The sequence below is a fragment of the Capricornis sumatraensis genome, chromosome 3, assembly GCF_032405125.1.
Source record: "Capricornis sumatraensis isolate serow.1 chromosome 3, serow.2, whole genome shotgun sequence".
Lineage (NCBI taxonomy): Eukaryota > Metazoa > Chordata > Mammalia > Artiodactyla > Bovidae > Capricornis > Capricornis sumatraensis.
In genome coordinates this window covers 19,851,917-19,874,100 of record NC_091071.1, presented here as the reverse complement: position 1 = coordinate 19,874,100, position 22,184 = coordinate 19,851,917, and the positions used below count along the sequence as shown (strand labels likewise).

Genomic DNA, 22,184 nt, shown 5'->3' with positions numbered 1-22,184 from the left:
CATATTTGAGTTCTGATCTATTCCTCCATTGTTTCTTTGTGGGAAGCAGTTGGGGAGTTTTGGAGGTTTGGGGGACTTTTTTTTTTTTAACTATTTGTAAGTTAATGTTTGGGTTCAAACAAATTAGTTGTTCAACATCTGTAATCCAGTTTTTTGTAAATGTTGCTGTTGTTCTAAGCTCTGTTAATGTTAAGCATTCTTTGTATATAAAATTACAATAAAGTGTTAAAACTGGTTGCTTGTTTTGTGGATGAATGTAAAGCTAAAACCTGATGAATGGCTGATAATGAGTGCTAGATGCTTGAAGATTCAAGTTATTAGGACTCACTCCCTTAGACCCTGCTTATTATCTAGACTACTGTATGTAATACCTCAGAGATGAAGTTCATAATCTTTGGAGAGTTGGATTTATAATTTGAATGCTCAGTGCATGTGCTTTGCACTTAATTTTAAATTTGGCACCACTACTTAAAGAGCCTTCTGATACCTAGTATCTGCTGCATATGGTCAGTGTCCTATCCCCAACCCTACCTCTAAGTCCTGTGCTTGACACTTGATGCTTAATGCTATGACACTTGAATTATTTTTAATATTTGAAAATGTCAAGTGTTTCTCTAACATAATCTCAGTTTTTAACTTAGAAGAGTAGTATGTAAATCTTAATGTAAGGTACAAACAGGGTCTAAGGTTTGAGTGCCCCCAGAAGGACTTTCTTCAACCCCGTAGACACCCAAACATCATGTAATGACCTAAGGCACTCCCCATGCCTCTTCTAGGTTATACTTGTAAATAACTGTTTTTATGCAAGATTAGATATTGCTCTTTACAGGATGAGTGGTGTTGTCTTTGGCTGTGTGGTCTTAAATGTGTTTCTAATGTGTGTGTCAAATAATTACCTGTTAAACAGACTGCCAATCTGGCTGAAGCCAATGCTTCTGAAGAAGATAAAATTAAAGCAATGATGTCGCAATCTGGCCATGAATACGACCCAATCAAGTAAGTTTATAAGTACTTTATTCTAATATGTACTTTGGGGTGGTACTTAACAGCCCCCCATGTCAAAAGCTTTTTTTTTCTTTTTTTAAGTCTTTGTGTACATATAATTTTTTTTTTCCCCTTTCAGTTACATGAAGAAACCTTTAGGTCCACCACCTCCATCCTATACTTGTTTCCGTTGTGGTAAACCTGGCCATTATATTAAGAATTGCCCAACAAATGGGGTAAGTGCAAACTAAAATTTTTCCTTAGCCATTTTATTTCTCTTGGTAAATATTGGCGTCTGTGTTATAGTGGCAAATAAGCACAGCTTTTGGAGCCAAACTGCCGGTATCAAATCTTGACAGTGCCACCAAGTGAGCAAGTTACATGAATTTCTCTAAGCCTGTTGTTTCTTCTCTGTAAAATGAAGATAGTGATAGTCCTTAACTCACATGGCTGTTGTGAGGATTAAATGAGATCATAAATGTAAAGCTCTACAAATAATACAAGCAGATAGTGAATACTGTGTGTTGGCTAATATTATTAAATAATGGTAACTACTTTTTCTCTTCCTCCTCTCCCCTTTCCCCTACCTGTAGGATAAGAACTTTGAATCTGGTCCTAGGATTAAAAAGAGCACTGGAATTCCCAGAAGTTTTATGATGGAAGTGAAAGATCCTAACATGAAAGGTGCAATGCTTACCAACACTGGAAAATATGCAATACCAACTATAGATGCGTAAGTATTCAAATTAGGTATGATCTGTGGCGATTACAGTCAATCCAGGCGATAGTGTTTTATTTAATCTTGGGCTTGTAATTTGGCCACTTGGATTCCTTATAAACATTGTATACCAAGTCTCAGTCTATATGTTGCATTTTTGTGTTAAGAATGAGAGGCTGCAGTCTGCTCCATTTAAAGCAAATTAAAAATGTATTTGGGGTTTTTGTTGCCAGTGAGTGCCACTTTCCTTGTGGTCTTCTAATTTTTCTTTTTTCTGTCATTCCCTGCTTTCTTCCTCATTCACATACATACTCCTACATAATCTTGTATGCTGTTTGCATCTTTTAAATGAACAAGATAAGTGTCAGACTTTTTAAGAAACTAGAGGCTTAAGAATAAAAGTTCTGCAAGATATCAAGGCAGATTTAAATGTGAAGATTAAAGGAAATACTCAAGTATCTTGACTAGTTTGGATATACTGTGTGACTCTTAAGATTCTAAAGTATGGTTTATTTTATAAACTGTTAGTTCAGATCTGTTGTATAACAGTTCAGAACTGTTTATCTGTTATAAACTGTTAGTAGCTCTGTAAGCCATACCTTAACACTTATTTTTCACATGTTTTCAGGTTTTATTTTAGGAGCCCATTTTTAATGAAATGAATAGACAGTAAACCCAGTGGCATAGTTCAGCTAGGTAACTTCCCATTTTATCTGCTTTTATTAATACATTTAATTACCTTTTGATTGCCCTCAACAGTTGCAAACTCACACAATATAAAACACAGTATTAAGTGTTCCTTAGGACTGCGACTCTGTAACTTTATTGTAGGGAAGAATCTCTTGCAGAAGTGTGTTAAACCAGCCTAGGTGCCCTGTCCCGCTCCTCTCCCCCGCCCCTGAGGGATTATATTCTCAGTCTGCATCTTTAACGAGCCCTCCAGAATATGAGGTTAGAGGATGCTCAAGGCATGCTTTGAGAAACATCAGTTTAAAGAATAGATATCCATGTTCCCAGTGACAGAATGTTTATTAGGAACAATTTTTGTCAGCTTTGTGCTGTATTATCAAAATGTGATGAGCAGGTAAGGACAACGAAAATGCTATGCTTACAGAATGAGGCTGAAAAAAGATTGTTTTTGAGTAGGTAAATACATTGTTTTAGTTAACAGATAAGAATTAATGTTTTTCTAAACTCCCAACCCTGCTCACTTTCTCAACTTCACTCCCATCTATTTTTTATCAGTCTACCATTGTGTGTTTTTGTGGTTCATCTTAGAGCAGTTTGTTGTATGCTGTTTCTAATTCAGACATTTCATACATGCATCCCAACAGTTTTAGGTTGAAATTGGTGGCTTTTTACAAAGATTAAGAGCAGACCGCTTCATCTTAATACAATAAGATGTAAATTGAAAAGTATTTAAGTAGAAATTTGTGTTGGAAAAATTAACATCACCTATAAACTCATAACTAATAATTAACTTCATTGCTATTTGAATACTGGAATACAGAAGTGCATTTGTGCCAAACACACAGCAAATACTGGGGAAAATGGGAACCCAAATATTTTAAATGAAACTTTCACCCTCTCCACTAACACCACTGATAAGCAACTCAGACTCTTCTTCTGTTTCTTTTCTATCCTCTGTTCTCCTCTTTTTTTTTTTTTTCTTTTCTTTTCTCTCTTTTGGGCAGTGGGAGACTCCTCTTTCACAAATTGGGAACAATGGGGCATAAGCAAATTGATACTTATTTCTGGAATCGTGGTGATGTCTATGGAGCAACTGCAACACAAATAACACACCTAAGGTACCCTGCTCTGTCCAGATGAGATTCTTTCATTTTTAGCAGTGAGTTGAACACACTCTGTTCCTGAATGAAAGGGAAGATATTTCTCTAGGAATTCCTATGTTTTACAAATGTGCCTGATTACAGAGAAGATGGGGGTATTGGAAGCGGTGGTGATAAGTCTGAGAATGGCTTACTTTTTTTTTGTTTGTTTTTAATATATTTAATATCCAACATTGCCACAAAATTTCTACAAAAAAATGGACCCCCAAGTATCTAATGAGGTGTTACTTTTAAGTTTTTTACACATTTTTCTAATTAAGTCATTAATATTTCTTGTGCTCAGTCATGTCCAATTCTTTGTGACCCCATGGATTGTGGCCCACCAGGCTCCTCTGTCCATGGAATTTTCTAGACAGGAATGTTGGAGTGGATTGCCATTTCCTACTTCAACTGTCTATACATAGATTAATCTCTCATAATATTAAGTATAAGACCACTGTTTTGAAGTCTAATTCTGTTTATTAATTATTGATGTGATTAGGGACATATTTCCTTTGAATTACCCACCTTAATCGTGTAATGTCAGTACCAATTTTAGCTTCCCGTATTGTGACATTCACACTAGTATTTTCACAGCTTTGGAGACTGTTAGACTCAGGAGGAAAAAAACTTTTTCCAGGAAACATGGTAGGCTAGAGAATAGTGATTAGGGTGTTGTCATCACTTAAGCTCAAATCCTGTCTCTACCATTTAAATATAACTTTGTGGTACTTGATTGTGTCACTGTACCGCTCTTGACTCACAGTTCTTAGAAATACAGAATCTAAGATCCTTTTAGCCAATTTTGTGGCTGTTTTTTCTTTCTGTTTTGTTATACTCTCTTAGGATTTTGTTTTATATCTTTTTGTTTAGGGGAGGATATTCATAACTGCTCTCTTATTTTGGAAAGTACTACACTTGTATAAACTAATTTGGCATCATACTAGATTGTAAGTTCCCACTATTGTATAATAGAATATATAAATATCTTGGAAATACTTTCCCATAACAGTGTTAAAACACCAAGACCTTCTTTTACAGAGAAGCATATGCAATTGGGAAGAAAGAAAAACCACCTTTTTTACCAGAGGAACCATCATCATCTTCAGAAGAAGATGATCCTATCCCAGATGAGTTGTTGTGTCTCATCTGCAAAGATATTATGACTGATGCTGTTGTCATTCCCTGCTGTGGAAACAGTTACTGTGATGAATGTAAGAAATGTTGAACCTTTGAAGATATGTATTTTGGAGTGTGTGTGTTTCCTTGGAAAGGCTCTTAGCAACAGTATATATTTAAATGATAAAGTATGAATTATTGATATATTCATCAGTGAACATTTAATAACTTTTTATTGTTCCTTTTTTTAAAAAAAGTCTGTTTGTCCTTTAGAATTGACCACTTTCTTTACCTTCATCAAGGTGTCTTTACTGAGGTTTTATAAAATGTAGGATTTTTGTTTCAAGTATGTTTTAAATGGTATAGAGAAATTTAAAAGCTTTTGGGGCCTTAGACATTTCCAAATTATTTTTTTAAAATAAGTCCCTTTCTAGGAATGTGAAAAATAGTTTAAAATTCCAAAGGGTGATTGAGAACTACGGTCTGTAAACATATTACCCAAACACTTGCCAGGGGACTGCTTGTGACTTTTTTTTCCTAGTCATTTATATTATATTAGCACTTGATTCTCTTCTGCCACTTTCCTTAAGTTTTTCTTACCCAGATGAAAATAATGTCATCTAAAAATTTGATTGCTCAGTCCTGCTTTGGTCCTTTTCATTTCTAAAGATTGTTTTGGGGGACTTCCTTTGTGGTCCAGTAGTTAAGACTCCATGTGTTTCTGCTAGAGGGGATGGTGTTCAGTCCCTGGTCAGGGAACTAAGATCCACTAAGATGCTGTATGACATGTGGTGCAGCCAAAAGAAAAACAAGAGTTTTGGAATCCAAATCTTTGTTATGGAGCCTCTTCAGTGAAGACAAAAGTCAAGAAGACGTTACTTAAGGCTTGTTTCAGAGTGTGTCTTAAGTTTTACAAACCGCTTATATAACTGGGTTTGTTTGCTACACTGAAGCATAATCAGTGCATCTGTAATTTTGTTTTCCTTTTTAGCTGCTGTGCTATACATGGTTCTGATTTCCTTGACTGAATAATGCTTCTGCTATATTTAATGCCCTTTCCTAGTGATGCCTTCTTGAATTTCGTTTGTGCCACCCGTGACTAGGTATTTAACCCTGCCCCTCAGCAGTGTGGAGTCCTAACCACTGGACCACTGGGGCATTCCTATGTGATTGCTTTTTTTAAAGCCCTGTATTTACAACATAATGTTTTTGTCTTTTTCTAGGCTGTATTTCTATTTTTTTTCCTATAATACTCTAGATGTGAGCTAACCAAAGAGAATATTTGACAAAGAGTGTCCTTTCTCTCAATTTAAATGTTTGTTTAGCTTATATCCACTAATTCTGTGTAAGGTAGAGGTTAGAGCAAAGGAATGATACCAGGAGAGAAATTTTACTTTTAAATATCTTAATCTCAGAATAGAAGTGATTAGTAATGTGTGCTTGGAAAATAGTAATGTAACTGAACACATATAAACCATCTTTTCAATTCATTGCCAAAAACTGGGTTCCTAACTGTGCTTTTGTTAATATTTAAAATCTTACACATAGGTATAAGGACAGCACTCTTGGAATCAGATGAACATACATGTCCAACATGTCATCAGAATGACGTCTCTCCTGACGCTTTAATTGCCAATAAGTTCTTACGACAGGTAGCTATATTTATGTATCCCTCTTTATGAAAATTTTTTAAAAACCTTTTGATTTAACTGTACTTGAGTAAATACTACATTTTTTCCTGCATTTTTATGTTTGGTGTCTATAGGCTGTTAATAACTTCAAAAATGAAACTGGTTATACGAAAAGACTAAGAAAACAGTTACCCCCACCCCCTCCCCCAATACCACCTCCAAGACCACTCATCCAGCGGAACCTACAACCTCTGATGAGATCTCCAATATCAAGACAGCAAGATCCTCTGATGATTCCAGTGACGTCCTCATCAACTCACTCGGCTTCATCTATGTCTTCATTAACCTCCAGTCAGTCGTCTTTGGCCCCTCCTGTCCCTGGAAATCCATCTTCTGCCCCAGCCCCCGTACCTGATATAACTGCAACAGTCTCCATATCAGTCCACTCAGAAAAATCAGATGGACCTTTTCGGTAAGTGTATTTCTCACTGTTAGGAAACAACTGAGACCAGAGACATAGTTTTTGTTTATTGTATATTGCTTATATTGTTGTTTTAGTGACTGGCAGAGAAGCCAATGGCACCCCACTCCAGTACTCTTGCCTGGAAAATCCCATAGACGGAGGAGCCTGGTAGGCTTCAGTCCATGGGGTTGCAAAGAGTCGGACACGACTGAGTGACTTCTTTCACTTTTCACTTTCCTGCACTGGAGAAGGAAATGGCAACCCACTCCAATGTTCTTGCCTGGAGAATCCCAGGGATGGGGGAGCCTGGTGGGCTGCGGTCTCGGGGGTCGCACAGGGTCGGACACGACTGAGTCGACTTAGCAGCAGTGACTGACAGTCTGTAGCATCCTACTGTACTCAGTAAGGTGGGTGACTTGTAAGAAATGACTTAGTCTTTTGGAATTGCCTGGCAGTCCAGTGATTAGGACGTGGCTCTTGAATTGCTGGAGCGCGGGTTCAATTCCTTTTGGGGATCTGAGATCCCGTAAGCCACACAGCATGGCCAAATGAAAAAAAAAAGAAATGACTTAGTCTTACTGGAGGAATAGACAGATAAAAGAGATTCATTTGTAAATGATTAAATGTCCCAAAGTCAGAAACTATACAGATTGCCAGCAACCCCTCTTAAATGTTGAATAATATCCCATAACAGCTTTGCAGTTCACAGGAGGGGAGAGTTCACTTATGGTCATGATGACGGTACTGAAAAACAGTAGATTTGAGTAGAACTAAGAACAGAGGGGAGGGGATGAAACACTGGTAGAAAGGTCAGAAATAATTGTTGTGGAGCATAATTATGTAGTAGAGTAGCAAAACCTCACTTAAATCCTACCGCTTCTGAAATGAAAGGGACCTATGACTGTATAGTCCAGAGGGTCTGTAAGTCCAAGTCTTAAAAAATGAACCAGCTTTGAAAAATTAAGATGCCAGGGGTATGTTCCCAGGAGCAAAATTTTTAGGAGTAGGACCTTTACAAGTATACTAAAGAGATCCCTGTAAACTCCTGTATATATAGAATGGATAAACAACAAGATCCTACTGTATAGCACGGGAAACTATTCAGTATCGTGTGACAAATCATAATGAAAAAGAATAAAATCCCACTGATCTAGTTCAACCTTTTATTTGATCAATTGTGGGAATGGCCTACTATTCATTGACTTACCTTAGAGTACCTCTTTGATTTAATAGAGCTGGAAGTAGAATTTAACTCTTAAATCCTTTTCTTTTTTTGGTTTTTCAACTTTTTTTTTTTTTTTTAAGCTTTAGTAGTCTTAAAACTGCACCAGTTTCTATCATTTCATAGATTGTACTTTTTAGGAGATTCCTTCATCATACATTTTACTTACATATGAAGAACTCTTCAAAAGTCCCGTCTGGCTCATTTTCCCCAGAAGTTTTCTTCATCTTTGATTTAAACTCATCTAAATGCAAATGTGATGGAGAACAGTGTTAGGAACAACAAGATGCAATTTTAATGTTTTTCCTTTAATAATTTTTATTAGTTATATGCAAAAGGAAACCTTACAACCCTATCATCACAGATAATATATTCCTGAAGTAAGAATATTTGTGTACTGCAGACATCTTCTGCAGATCTGTTATTTTTCAAACTCTGCAAGTGTTTCAGTTCAGTTCAGTTCACTCTCTCAGTTGTGTCTCTTTGCGACCCTATGAATTGCAGCACACCAGGCCTCCCTCATGTCCTTCAAGTTGGTGATGCCATCCAGCCATCTCATCCTCTGTCGTCCCCTTCTCCTCCTGCCCCCAATCCCTCCCAGCGTTAGGGTCTTTTCCAATGAGTCAACTCTTCACATGAGGTGGCCAAAGTATTGGAGTTTCAGTTTCAGCATCAGTCCCTCCAATGAACACCCAGGACTGATCTCCTTTAGGATGGACTGGTTGGATCTCCTTTCAGTCTACGGGACTCTCAAGATCTCTTCTCCAACACCACAGTTCAAAAGTGTCAATTCTTCAGTGCTCAGCTTTCTGCACAGTCCAACTCTCACATCCATACATGACCACTGGAAAAACCGTAGCCTTGACTAGACAGTCCTTTGTTGGCAAAGTAATATCTCTGCTTTTGAATATGCTATCTAGGTTGGTAATAACTTTTCCTTCCAAGGAGTAACCGTCTTTTAATTTCATGGCTGCAGTCACCATCTGCAGTGATTTTGGAGCCCCCAAAATAAAGTCTGACACTGTTTCCACTGTTTTCCCATCTGTCTGCCATGAAGTGATGGGACCAAAAGCCACGATCTTAGTTTTCTGAATGTTGAACTTTAAGGCAACTTTTGCACTCTCCTCTTTCACTTTCATCAAGAGGCTTTTTAGTTCTTCTTCACTTTCTGCCATAAGGGTGGTGTCATCCACATATCTCCCGGCAATCTTGATTCCAGCTTGTGCTTCTTCCAGTCCAGCGTTTCTCATGATATACTCTACATATAAGTTAAATAAGCAGGATGACAATATACGGCCTTGACGTACTCCTTTTCCTATTTGGAACCAGTTTGTTATTCCATGTCCAGTTCTAACTGTTGTTTCCTGACCTCCATACAGGTTTCTCAAGAGGCAGGTCAGGTGGTCTGGTATTCCCATCTCTTTCAGAATTTTCCACAGTTTATTGTGATCCACACAGTCAAAGGCTTTGTCGTAGTCACTAAAGCAGAAATAGATATTTTTCTGGAACTCTTGCTTTTCTTGCTTTCTCGATGATCCAGTGGATGTTGGCAATTTGATCTCTATTCCTCTGCTTTTTGTAAAACTAGCTTGAACATCTGGAAGTTCACGGTTCACATATTGCTGAAGACTGGCTTGGAGAATTTTGAGCATTACTTTACTAGCATGTGAGATGAGTGCAATTGTGCGGTAGTTTGAGCATTCTTTGGCATTGCCTTTCTTTGGAATTGGAATGAAAATGGGCCTTTTCCAGTCCTGTGGCCACTGCTGAGTTTTCCAAATTTGCTGGCATATTGAGTGCAGCACTTTCACAGCATCATCTTTCAGGATTTGAAATAGCTCCACTGGAATTCCATCACCTCCACTAGCTTTGTTCGTAATGATGCTTTCTATGGCCCACCTGACTTCACATTCCAGGATGTCTGGCTCTAGATGAGTGATCACACCATTATGATTATCCGGGTCATGAAGATCTTTTTTGTACAATTCTCCTGTGTATTCTTGCCACCTCTTCTTAATATCTTCTGCTTCTGTTAGGTCCATACCATTTCTATCCTTTATTGAGCCCATCTTTGCATGAAATGTTCCCTTGGTGTCTCTGATTTTCTTGAAGAGATCTCTAGTCTTTCCCATTCTGTTGTTTTCCTCTATTTCTTTGCATTGATCGCTGAGGAAGGCTTTCTTATCTCTTCTTGTTATTCTTTGGAACTCTGCATTCAGATGCTTATATCTTTCCTTTTCTCCTTTGCTTTTTGCTTCCCTTCTTTTCACAGCTATTTGTAAGGCCGCCTCAGACAGCCATTTTGCTTTTTTGCATTTGTTTTCCATGGGGATGGTCTTGATCCCTGTCTCCTGCACAGTGTCACAAAGCTCATTCCATAGTTTTTCAGGCACTCTGTCTATCAGATCTAGTCCCTTAAATCTATTTCTCACTTGAATTGTATAATCATAAGGGATTTGATATTGGTCATACCTGAATGGTCTAGTGGTTTTCCCCACTTTCTTCAATATAAGTCTGAATTTGGCAAGAGGGAGTTCATGATCTGAGCCACAGTCAGCTCCCAGTCTTGTATTTGCTGACTGTATAGAGCTGCTCCATCTTGGGCTCAAAGAATATAATCAGTCCAATTTCGGTGTTGACCATCTGGTGATGTCCATGTGTAGAGTCTTCTCTTGTGTTGTTGGAAGAGGGTGTTTGCTGTGACCAGTGCATTCTCTTGGCAAAACTCTATTAGCCTTTGCCCTGCTTCATTCCGTACTCCAAGGCCAAATTTGCCTGTTACTCCAGGTGTTTCTTGACTTCCTACTTTTGCATTCCAGTCCCCTATAATGAAAAGAACATCTTTCGGGGGTGTTAATTCTAAAAGGTCTTGTAGGTCTTCATAGAACCATTCAACTTCAGCTTCTTCAGTGTTACTGATTGGGGTATAGGCTTGGATTACTGTGATATTGAATGGTTTGCCTTGGAAACGAACAGAGAGCTTTCTGTCATTTTTGAGATTGCATCCAAGTACTGCATTTCGGACTCTCTTGTTGACTATAATGGCTGTTCCATTTCTTCTAAGGGATTGCTGCCCACAGTAGTAGATATAATGGTCATCTGAGTTAAATTCACCCATTCCAGTCTATTTTAGTTCACTGATTCCTAGAATGTTGACGTTCACTCTTGCCGTCTCTTGTTTGACCACTTCCAATTTGCCTTGATTTATGGACCTGAAATTCCAGGTTCCTATGCAGTATTGCTCTTTACAGCATCAGACCTTGCTTCTATCACCAGTCACATCCATAGCTGGGTATTGTTTTTGCTTTAGCTCCATCCCTTCATTCTTTGTGGAATTAATTCTCCACTGATCTTCAGTAGCATATTGGGCACCTACCGACCCAGGGAGTTCCCTGTTCAGTATCCTTTCATTTTGCCTTTTCATACTATTCATGGGGTTCTCAAGGCAAGAAAAGTGACGCGGTTTGCCATTCCCTTCTCCAGTGGACCACATTCTGTCAGACCTCTCCACCATGACCCTCCCATCTTGGGTGGCCCCAAAGGGCATGGCTTAGTTTCATTGAGTTAGACAAGGCTGTGGTCTGTGTGATCAGATTGGCTAGTTTTCTGTAATATGGTTTCAGTGTGTGTGCCCTCTGATGCCCTCTTGCAACACCTACTGTCTTACTTGGGTTTCTCTTACCTTGGACGTGGGGTATCTCTTCATGGCTGCTCCAGCAAGGTGCAGCTGCTGCTCCTTACCTTGGACGAAGGGTATCTCCTGACTGCCCCACCCTCCTGACCTTGAACGTGGAGTAGCTCCTCTCGGCTCTCCTTTGCCTGGGCAGCCACCACTCCTTGGACATGAGGTTGCTCCTCTCTGCAAGTGTTTGAGGCCTTTAAATATGACTCAATGTTTGTAATAATGGAATTTTTCTTCAAAAATATTCTCATTGAACTTTAAGGCATACAGCATGCTGATTTGATTTACACATATTGTGAAATAATTACTGCAGTAGGGATCAGCTAACATCCATCTTCTCACCTAAATACAATAAGTAGTGGAAAAAAAGAGTTCTCACCTCCTTGTGATGAGAACTCTTAGGATCTAATCTCTCTTACCAGCTTTCCAGTATACCATACAGCTGTGCTACCTACAGTCATCATGTTGTACGTTATATCCTGAGTACTTACTTATTTTATATAACTGGAAGTCTGTACCTTTTAATTCTCCGTTTCTAATGACCTTTTAATGTTGTAAATTATTTTCTAGGGATTCTGATAATAAAATACTGCCAGCTGCAGCACTTGCATCAGAGCATTCAAAGGGAGCTTCTTCAATTGCAATTACTGCTCTTATGGAAGAGAAGGTAAGTTTCATTGGCTTTTAAATTTGGAGACCTTTTTATATTATTACAGTAGAGTTTTTTGTTTTGTTTTTTTTTTAACTATTTGTGTTTTTTCCTAAAGGGTTACCAGGTGCCTGTACTTGGAACCCCCTCTTTGCTTGGACAGTCATTATTGCATGGACAATTGATCCCCACAACTGGTGAGTATAAAATCATTTTGGTTTGAACTTTTCCCTTAAAAAATAATTTTAGCTTTATTCAGCATGTAATTTTATATTTAGTTGTTCTTATTTTTTTGTCCAAGGTCCAGTAAGAATAAATGCTGCTCGTCCAGGTGGTGGTCGACCAGGTTGGGAACAGTAAGTATATGTTTCACATAATCTTCAGATGATTGCTTTCAAACCAGAAATAGAAATTACAATCTAAGTGGTATGTTGCTGAGTGTCTTTTATTATAAACTTTTATATGCCGTAGTTTACAGTTTTTATGTAAAATGTCACAAACTCAAGACTATATGAAGAATTGTTTTCTAAAATAAATATAAACTTACACAAATTTTTTTTAAAGTGTATCAATCACAGAATTTCTCATTTTGAGTAGTTCAGTTAATTCTATTGCATATTAAAATCTATAAGGTATGAGAGACATGCTTTGTGAACGGTCCCTGTAATAAGTCCTTCCTCCTCTCAGAAGAAAAAGCAAAAAATTATACAGGGTATAATTTTTTATGGCATTAAAAATCAGATTTGTATATTGTTTTATATAATATTTGTTTATATAGCTCATAAATTTATATAAACTGGCTTATATTCTAAAACTTTGATCTTTTTGTTTGAAAGATAAATCAGACTCATTATAGAAAAAGTATGTTAAGAATATATCAGTAGGAAAGGCTTCCCTGGTGGCTCAGATGGTGAAGAATCTGCCTGCAGTGTGGGAGACCCAGGTTCAATCCCTGGATTGGGACGATTCCCCTGGAGAAGGGAATGGCTACCCACTCCAGTATTCTTGCCTGGACATAGAAGGTCCTGGTGGGCTACAGAGTCAGCCACGATTGAGGGACTAACACACACACATACGCATATATCAGTAGAAAGAATATGGGATTTGAAGACAGATCTCGGTTTGACTCCCAGCTCCTGCATTTACTAGCTGTATGACAGTGAGTGTGTGATTGTACTTCTCAGCTTCCATTGCCTCATCTGTAGAATTGGAATGGTGCTACTTACGTCACATATCAGACACCTCCATATAGTTCCCAGCAGATAAGACAACTCTTTTCTGTAACAATTAAGTTCAAGGCCTCCCTGGTGGCTCATTGGTGAAGAACCCACCTGCCAACGCAGGGTTTTGGTGCCTGGTCTGGGGACATCCCACATGCCTGAGACCAACCACGCCCATACACCACAACTGTTGAGCCTGTACTCTAGAGCCCAGGAACTGCAACTGTTGAGCCCAGGGTTTGTAACTGCTGAAGTGCGTGCACCCTAGAGTCCATGCTGTGCAACAAGAGAAGCCACCCCAATGAGAAGCCTGCACACTGCAACAAAGAATAACCCCTGCTCACCACAAGGAGAGAAAAGCCCGAGCAGCAATCCAGCACAGCCAATAAATAAATGCATAACTTTTTTTAAGTACATGGGATCTTTTAAAAAACAAAACACAGGAAGTTCAGAGTAACTTATACAATGCTAATTAAAATATACTACATGAAGTTTATATTGAGGCTTCATTGTTTATAATGTTAATCAGAAAAAATATTCAGGTACACGTAATGCTTGCTCATCTCTCTCTATCTGGAACAAGCAAGAATCAGGGTCAGGGAGTAAGGGAAGGTTTCCAGAATAGTTAAAAAATAGTTATCTTAAAGTCTGTGCACAAAAAAATCATGTATTATACTCAAGCCTATTTTGTCTTTTCACACAGTTCCAACAAACTTGGATACTTGGTTTCTCCACCACAGCAAATTAGAAGAGGAGAGAGAAGCTGCTACAGGTAGGCTTGCTAAAAATCTTGAATAACAGTAATCTGATGACAAACTGAAAAATATAACAAAAATTAAAGCATAGCAGTGGCAAGGGGAATGAGTTCATTTGGTTTTCAGATTCCTCACTTAAATCTTGAGTTGCGCTTGAGGGGCCTGTAAAAGAGTAAGTTACATTTAGTATTTTAAATGTTAGTTTTTTAAGGCTACATCTTTGCTACTCCTTCTTAAGGACTACTTTCTCCTTGTCAGGACATAGCAGAATATTGGCTTATCTCTGTTGAGTGTAAAGGGAAGTTAGTAAAGCCTGTACAATGTTTAAGGTATTGTCATTAATCTAAAGTGAATGGTAACCAGTTCAACTCCTAAGTGTGAAGAATTGCACATATTTCTCCCTTAGACTCAGTTGTCCCAGTCTTCTGCCATCTTTTCTTCCAAAAGAAGAGACAGGAGATTGTTAGGGACCCTTGCTCTGGAGATACACAAGCAGTGTCAATCTAAGAAGTAACCCATATAAGTTTTACTGTCTAGGTCATTCTTAAGGATATCTTCTAGTGCACCAAAGAGAATTGCTAAGCTTATGAAAGATAACTACTGTTGTGCTGCTAAATCACGTATTTAATAGGATATTTACTAAATCAGACTCTCTGAAAAGAGGCTTAAAATCTAAACCCCTACTGCTGCTGTTGTATACTAGTTACCTGTAATTTAAAGATCCTTTTAAAAAGCTTAACAGAAATAAGCACACTTTTTTTTTAAGCCACTATTTCTTTGACGAGGCAGAATTTTAGCACTTATTTTAACTGTCAGAATAAAACAGATTTTCAGTTACTGACTACAAATGTTAAACTAATATTTGTTCTAGTTTGAAGGGTCTTTACATATTTACTCAAAAAGATTATAGGAAGTGGGTTTTCTTCATTTAAACTTCATCTTAGAAGGCATTTTGGGGAGAACCAGATCACAGAGGCTTTAACCTATTAGCTCCTTTAAATGATGGATTAGGAAGTAACAAGAGATCATTGTGAAGTGATAATTGGAACTTCACAAGAGAACTTTTAAATACAGTGAAAGTGAAGTCACTCAGTCGTGTCCGACTCTTTGCGACCCGTGGACTCTAGCCCACCAAGCTCCTCCGTCCATGGGATTCTCCAGGCAAGAATACTGGAGTGAGTTGCCATTTCCTTCTCCATTTAAACACAGTGTCTCCATATAAGAAGGCCTTGTAAACGTATATCCTCTCAGTCCCTAACTGGCCTGAAAAGTTGTTTTTAACATATGAATGATGTTACCTTTACATTTAAATTATATCAGTGTCCTGATGTTTATTTAAATAGTTTTGGGATAGAAAAGATAAGCTTACTTATCTCAGATGCTTTAATATCTTGGAATTATTTTTCCAGAAGTATAAACCGTGGACGGCATCACAGCGAAAGATCACAGAGAACTCAAGGCCCGTCACTGCCAGCGACTCCAGTTTTTGTGCCTGTCCCACCCCCTCCCTTGTATCCTCCTCCTCCCCACACACTTCCTCTCCCAGGTGTTCCTCCTCCACAGTTCTCTCCTCAGTTTCCTCCTGGCCAGCCACCACCTGCTGGGTATAGTGTTCCCCCTCCAGGATTTCCTCCAGCTCCAGCCAATTTATCAGCACCTTGGGTGTCATCTGGAGTACAGACTGCTCATTCTAATACCATCCCAACAACACAAGCTCCACCTTTGTCCAGGGAAGAATTCTATAGAGAGCAACGGCGACTAAAAGAAGAGTAAGTGTTCTAACTTGAAATTACTCTACACTTTCATTTTCTGATGTAACATTAAACAGGTATCTTTGGAAGCATTTTCCAGTGTTTCCAGTTAGTGTAAGAAAAATCACCTAAAAATTAAACCAAGTCATACAAGCAACTTCCTCAGGGATTCCTAGTTATTTATAGTTTTAAAGTGGAAAACTAATGGCAATTTCATTCATTTCATTCATAATCTAATTACATTTGTCTTGTTAGTTTTCTTAAATGGTTTTTGTTAACTTTCACTCTTTAACTTTATTTTACTAGGGAAAAGAAAAAGTCCAAGCTAGATGAGTTTACAAATGATTTTGCTAAGGAATTGATGGAATACAAAAAGATTCAAAAGGAGCGTAGGCGCTCATTTTCCAGGTTAGTGTTTTGCAAGCCTTCACAACAGAATTGCAAATGGGACTTTGAATATCCAGGGATTAGCTATGGATATAAATAACATCACAGTTATGGAATTTTTCTGATTCGGTCTAGGTTTATAGAAATGGAAATGTAGCTTATTTCCCAGTATCTGTTTATTGAAATAATTTCTCACTGTAAATTCTATTGTGTAGAACTAGCAGTTATGGGGATTAAATTACCCTTGTCCCTTGAAGTTATTTATAGTATGAAAAAATTGGGAAATGTTTATAGAAGGAAAGAAATAGGGGAGTAGCCAAAGAATACATTTCTGAGGACCCTCTTACTTAAGGCTACAGCTTTCTGCTGGAACATTAACCTGTGTAATTATGAAATAACAGTAGACTACAAATTGCTTTATTGATAGAAAAACTGAATTATAAAAATTCCCTAGAAGCTTGTTTAGAACACTTCTATTTTAAGCTTATGCTCGAAATATGGTTCCTTTTAAAGCTAGACTGTTGGCCAATAAAGGACAAAAAGAAAAAAAGTCACTGCTACTTAAAATAATCAGATAGGAAGTAAAATTTAAATTGGCATTTTGTTTAGTGTTGATTAGCTCATATAAATCACGGTACATTAATGCACTTCACTCTAATTATTAAGACTTCACTTTTGTTTTGCAACAAGTGATTGCTCTGATCTTTGTGTACTTTATTCCATTCCAGTAGAGGTCACTGTGCCTCTTTAATCATCTAAGATGAAACTTTATATAAAGAAATATGGAACCATGAGGAGAACATATTTGAATGCAAAAACCTGTATTTTATTTAGTATATATTTCTCAACTATCAATTATTGTTTTGTTTTTTTTAGGTCCAAGTCTCCCTATAGTGGTTCATCTTATTCAAGAAGTTCATATACTTATTCTAAATCAAGATCTGGTTCGACGCGGTCACGTTCTTATTCTCGATCATTTAGCCGCTCACATTCTCGTTCCTATTCGCGATCACCTCCATACCCCAGAAGAGGCAGAGGAAAGAGTCGAAATTACCGTTCACGGTCTAGATCGCACGGGTATCATCGATCTAGGTCAAGGTCACCTCCATATAGACGGTATCATTCACGATCAAGATCTCCTCAAGCATTTAGGGGACAGTCTCCTAATAAACGTAATGTACCCCAAGGAGAAACAGAGCGTGAATATTTTAACAGATTCAGAGAAGTTCCACCACCTTATGACATGAAAGCTTATTACGGGAGGAGTGTTGACTTTAGAGACCCATTTGAGAAAGAACGTTACCGAGAATGGGAGAGAAAATACCGAGAGTGGTATGAAAAATATTACAAAGGCTATGCTACTGGAGCACAGCCTAGACCATCAGCAAATAGAGAGAACTTTTCTCCAGAAAGATTCTTACCACTTAACCTTAGGAATTCTCCCTTCACAAGAGGCCGCAGAGAGGATTACTCTGGTGGACAGAGTCATAGAAGTCGAAACGTAGCTGGCAACTATCCAGAAAAGCTTTCATCAAGAGACAGTCACAATCAGAAGGATAATACAAAGTCAAAAGACAAGGAAGGTGAAAGTGCTCCAGGAGATGGTAAAGGAAATAAACATAAGAAACATCGAAAAAGAAGAAAGGGGGAAGAAAGTGAAGGCTTTCTAAACCCAGAGTTACTAGACACTTCTAGGAAGTCAAGAGAGCCTACAAGTGGTGAGGAAAGTAAAACAGACTCCTTGTTTGTTCTCCCAAGTAGAGATGATGCTACACCTGTTAGAGACGAACCAATGGATGCCGAATCCATTACTTTTAAATCAGTGTCTGAGAAAGACAAGAGAGAAAAAGATAAACCTAAAGCAAAAGGTGACAAGAGCAAACGGAAAAATGATGGATCTACTGTATCCAAAAAAGAAACTGTTGTAAAACCTGCTAAAGGACCCCAAGAAAAACTAGATGGAGAGCGTGAAAAATCTCCTCGATCTGAACCTCCACTTAAAAAAGCCAAAGAGGAGACCCCAAAGACTGACAATGTGAAATCGTCATCTTCCTCTCAAAAAGATGAAAAGACGGTTGGTACCCCCAGAAAGGCTCACTCAAAGCCAGTAAAGGAGCACCAGGAGACAAAGCCAGTCAAAGAGGAAAAAGTGAAGAAGGACTACTCCAAAGACATCAAGTCAGAGAAGGGAACTAGTAAGGAAGAAAAGGCCAGGAAGCCTAATGAGAAAAGTAAGCCACTTGATAGCAAGGGAGAAAAAAGGAAGAGAAAAACTGAAGAAAAAAGCATAGATAAAGATTTTGAGTCATCTTCAATGAAAATCTCTAAATTAGAAGTAACTGAAATAGTGAAACCATCACCCAAGCGCAAAATGGAGCTTGATATTGAAAAGATGGATAGGACACCTGAAAAAGACAAAATTTCATCATCAGCTGCTCCGGCCAAAAAAATCAAGCTTAACAGAGAAACTGGTAAGAAAATTGGAAGTACAGAAAATGTATGTAACACAAAAGAACCCTCTGAAAAGTTGGAATCAACATCCGGCAAAGTGAAACAAGAAAAAATCAAAGGAAAGGTCAGGCGAAAAGTGACTGGAACTGAAGGATCCAGCTCAACACTTGTGGATTATACCAGGTATCTGATAATTGGGGAGGGGGGCGCGGGAGGAGGGTTTCATTGTGGATTATACCAGGTATCTGATAATGGCGGGGGTGAGCAAAGGAGAATATGTTCCTTGAGAATGTATTGATGTTAGGGGTTAGCTGGTTACTCTTGTCTTTGAGGATAACAATTGTTAAAAAATAATAGATGCTAAGTAGATTTTGGGAGTGAGACACACTTAATTTTATGTAATCGTATATACATATCTTAGAGCAGATAAGTGGGCTTTTGAAACTTGAAAGGGCATTTATCATATTTAAGTCTTTTTATACTCATCAGTGTTTAACAGTTATGAGTTCTTCATTGAATAAAAAATATTTTAATTCTTTTTAGTACCAGTTCGACTGGAGGCAGTCCTGTGCGGAAGTCTGAAGAAAAAACAGATACAAAGCGAACTGTCATTAAAACAATGGAAGAATATAATAATGACAACACAGCTCCTGCTGAAGATGTTATTATTATGATCCAGGTTCCCCAATCCAAATGGGATAAAGATGACTTTGAATCTGAAGAAGAAGATGTTAAATCCACCTCACAACCTATATCAAGTGTAGGAAAACCTGCCAGTGTTATAAAAAATGTTAGCACTAAACCACCAAATGCAATCAAGTATACTGAAAAAGAGAGTGAATCATCAGAGAAAATTCAGAAACTCACCAAGGAGGTGAGCCATGAAATTGCACAGCATGAGGTCAAAAGTTCAAAAAACTCTGCATCTAGTGAAAAAGGGAAAACCAAAGATCGAGATCACTCAGTATTGGAAAAGGAAAACCCAGAAAAGAGAAAGAACAACAGCACTCAGCCAGAGAAAGATAGTAATCTGGACCGTCTGAACGAGCAAGGAAATGTCAAAAGTCTGTCTCAGTCTTCCAAAGAGACTAGAACTTCTGGAAAAGAAGATAAGCATGATTCCATTCGAGGGTCCTCAAATAAAGACTTTACTCCCAACAGAGACAAAAAGACAGATTATGACAACAGAGAGTATTCAAGTTCCAAACGTAGAGACGAAAGGAATGAATTAACAAGAAGAAAAGACTCTCCTCCTCGGAGTAAAGACTCTGCATCTGGACAAAAAGCTAAGCCAAGGGAGGAGAGAGATTTGCCTAAAAAAGGAACAGGAGATTCCAAAAAAAGTAATTCTAGTCCCACGAGAGACAAAAAACCTCATGATCATAAAGCCACTTACGATCCTAAACGCTTAAGTGAAGAAACAAAATCTTTAGATAAAAATCCCTGTAAAGACCGTGAGAAACATATGTTAGAGGCAAAGAACAATAAAGAGTCAAGTGGCAATAAATCACTTAGTATACTTAACCCACCTGACCCACAGATTGAGAAAGAGCAAGTTACTGGGCAAATTGATAAAAACACCATCAAGCCTAAGCCCCAGGTAAGTCACTCCTCTCGACTGTCTTCTGACTTAACTAGAGAAACTGATGAAGCTGCTTTTGAACCAGACTATAATGAAAGTGACAGTGAAAGCAATGTGTCTATAAAAGAGGAAGAAGCTGCAGGAAAGGTTTCTAAGGAACTGAAAGATAAAGTAGTAGAGAAAGCAAAGGAGAGCCTGGACACGGCAGCAGTCAGCCAGGCAGGCGTCACCAGGAGCCAGAGTCAGAGCAGCCCGAGTGTCAGTCCAAGCAGAAGTCACAGCCCTTCTGGAAGCCAAACCCGGAGCCACAGCAGCAGTGCCAGCTCTGCAGAAAGTCAGGACAGCAAGAAGAAGAAGAAAAAGAAGGAAAAGAAAAAGCACAAGAAACATAAAAAGCATAAGAAGCATAAAAAGCATGCAGGCACTGAAGCAGAATTGGAAAAAAGCCAAAAACACAAACATAAGAAAAAGAAGTCAAAGAAGAGCAAAGATAAAGAAAAGGAGAAGGAGAAGGATGACCAAAAAGTGAAATCTGTCACTGTGTAGAAGGGCAGATTTTTAAAAATTGACTTAATTCCTAAGTCATCTGTATTAAATTTTGTTATAATGTAAAGAGATTCAAGCCTTGTAAATAATGATACGGAAGACCCTGTGCTGCACTTAAAATATTGCTGCTTGATTATTTGATTTTTACATCAGAGCTTTATAACACGAACTTTTGTACAGAATTGTGAGTTGTGACCATGTAACATGAGAGGTTTTGCTAGGGCCTATTATTTTTAACCACCATTAATTAGTTGGGGTGGAGTTTACTGTACTGTGAAATTTTCACATTTGAATTTTTTTAATTGCCTGGCAAAAGCTGATATCAGTTCTAAAATATCAGCAGAATGATTTGCTGAATTCATTACAACCCTGTTATGTCACTTTTTGATTACAATAAAAGTTTTCAGTAAACTTTTCAAATGTTGAATGTTTGCCTTACATGGAGGAAAGTGTGTCAGGACTCCTCACTTCCCTCTTCCATTTCCCTATTTAAAGTATCCTTTGAGTCTTGAGTATAAACTGAACTGTATATATAAAATCCTGAAGTAAACATGGAAAGTAGACTTCCATTTGTGGGCTGATAATAGGTGGCCAGAAATAAGGAATCGTGGTTAACTTGATTCCTGGTTGAATAAGTCTTAAAGTGCTAAATTGCACTTAGCATACATGGCCTACCCAATCTGTGTCCAGCATCGAGCAGTAATAGGTCCAGAAGCACTAGGTAGAGACTACAATGGGTTTCCTTAATGGCTCTGTTTCAGGAAGTTTACTGTAGGCAATAAAAAGTTACTGAAAGGATGTTGGGGAGCTAGGGTAAGATTGGTACTTTAGAAACACAGCTGTGTAAATAGAGATTAGGAAGACAGTGGCTTAAGGAAGAAAAGAGACTAGTTCTAGTGTGAGGTAATGATCCTGAAATACTTTGGTCCAGGGCACTGGACTGGTAGAGAAGAACAGGTTTACATTAGCAGCAACTCAATTCATTTCCTTGATATTATTTCCAAAGTGTACCATATTTACAGTCCTGTATGCCATTATTGGTACTCGGTTTTAGGTGGTATGCAAAAATACGTGAGAATGTTTTCTGATGCAACATTTAATACGTAAAGAAAAACATTAAGTGATTTAAAGAATGTAAGGGTAATAACGAAAATGCTATTCACATCAGGAAAGCCATTCAGGACTGAGTTTAGTT

General features: G+C 38.1%; 1 protein-coding gene across 2 annotated transcripts in view; it reads left to right on the top strand.

The window, feature by feature from the left end:
• The window catches only part of RBBP6 (RB binding protein 6, ubiquitin ligase), a 36,590-nt gene extending 15,248 nt beyond the window's left edge, over nt 1–21,342 (top strand). The window contains exons 5-18 of one of the 2 annotated variants that reach the window (XM_068967509.1): nt 908–996; nt 1,124–1,220; nt 1,578–1,717; nt 4,573–4,745; nt 6,199–6,302; nt 6,416–6,753; nt 12,219–12,315; nt 12,416–12,494; nt 12,599–12,653; nt 14,221–14,289; nt 15,682–16,041; nt 16,330–16,431; nt 17,287–19,044; nt 19,405–21,342. In XM_068967509.1, the coding sequence (XP_068823610.1) occupies nt 908–996; nt 1,124–1,220; nt 1,578–1,717; nt 4,573–4,745; nt 6,199–6,302; nt 6,416–6,753; nt 12,219–12,315; nt 12,416–12,494; nt 12,599–12,653; nt 14,221–14,289; nt 15,682–16,041; nt 16,330–16,431; nt 17,287–19,044; nt 19,405–20,989 (5,046 nt within the window). In that variant the 3' untranslated portion in view covers nt 20,990–21,342. The remainder of the gene's footprint in view (nt 1–907; nt 997–1,123; nt 1,221–1,577; nt 1,718–4,572; nt 4,746–6,198; nt 6,303–6,415; nt 6,754–12,218; nt 12,316–12,415; nt 12,495–12,598; nt 12,654–14,220; nt 14,290–15,681; nt 16,042–16,329; nt 16,432–17,286; nt 19,045–19,404) is intronic. The other variant, XM_068967510.1, reaches the window with a different exon arrangement.
• Nucleotides 21,343–22,184: the final 842 nt, after the last annotated feature.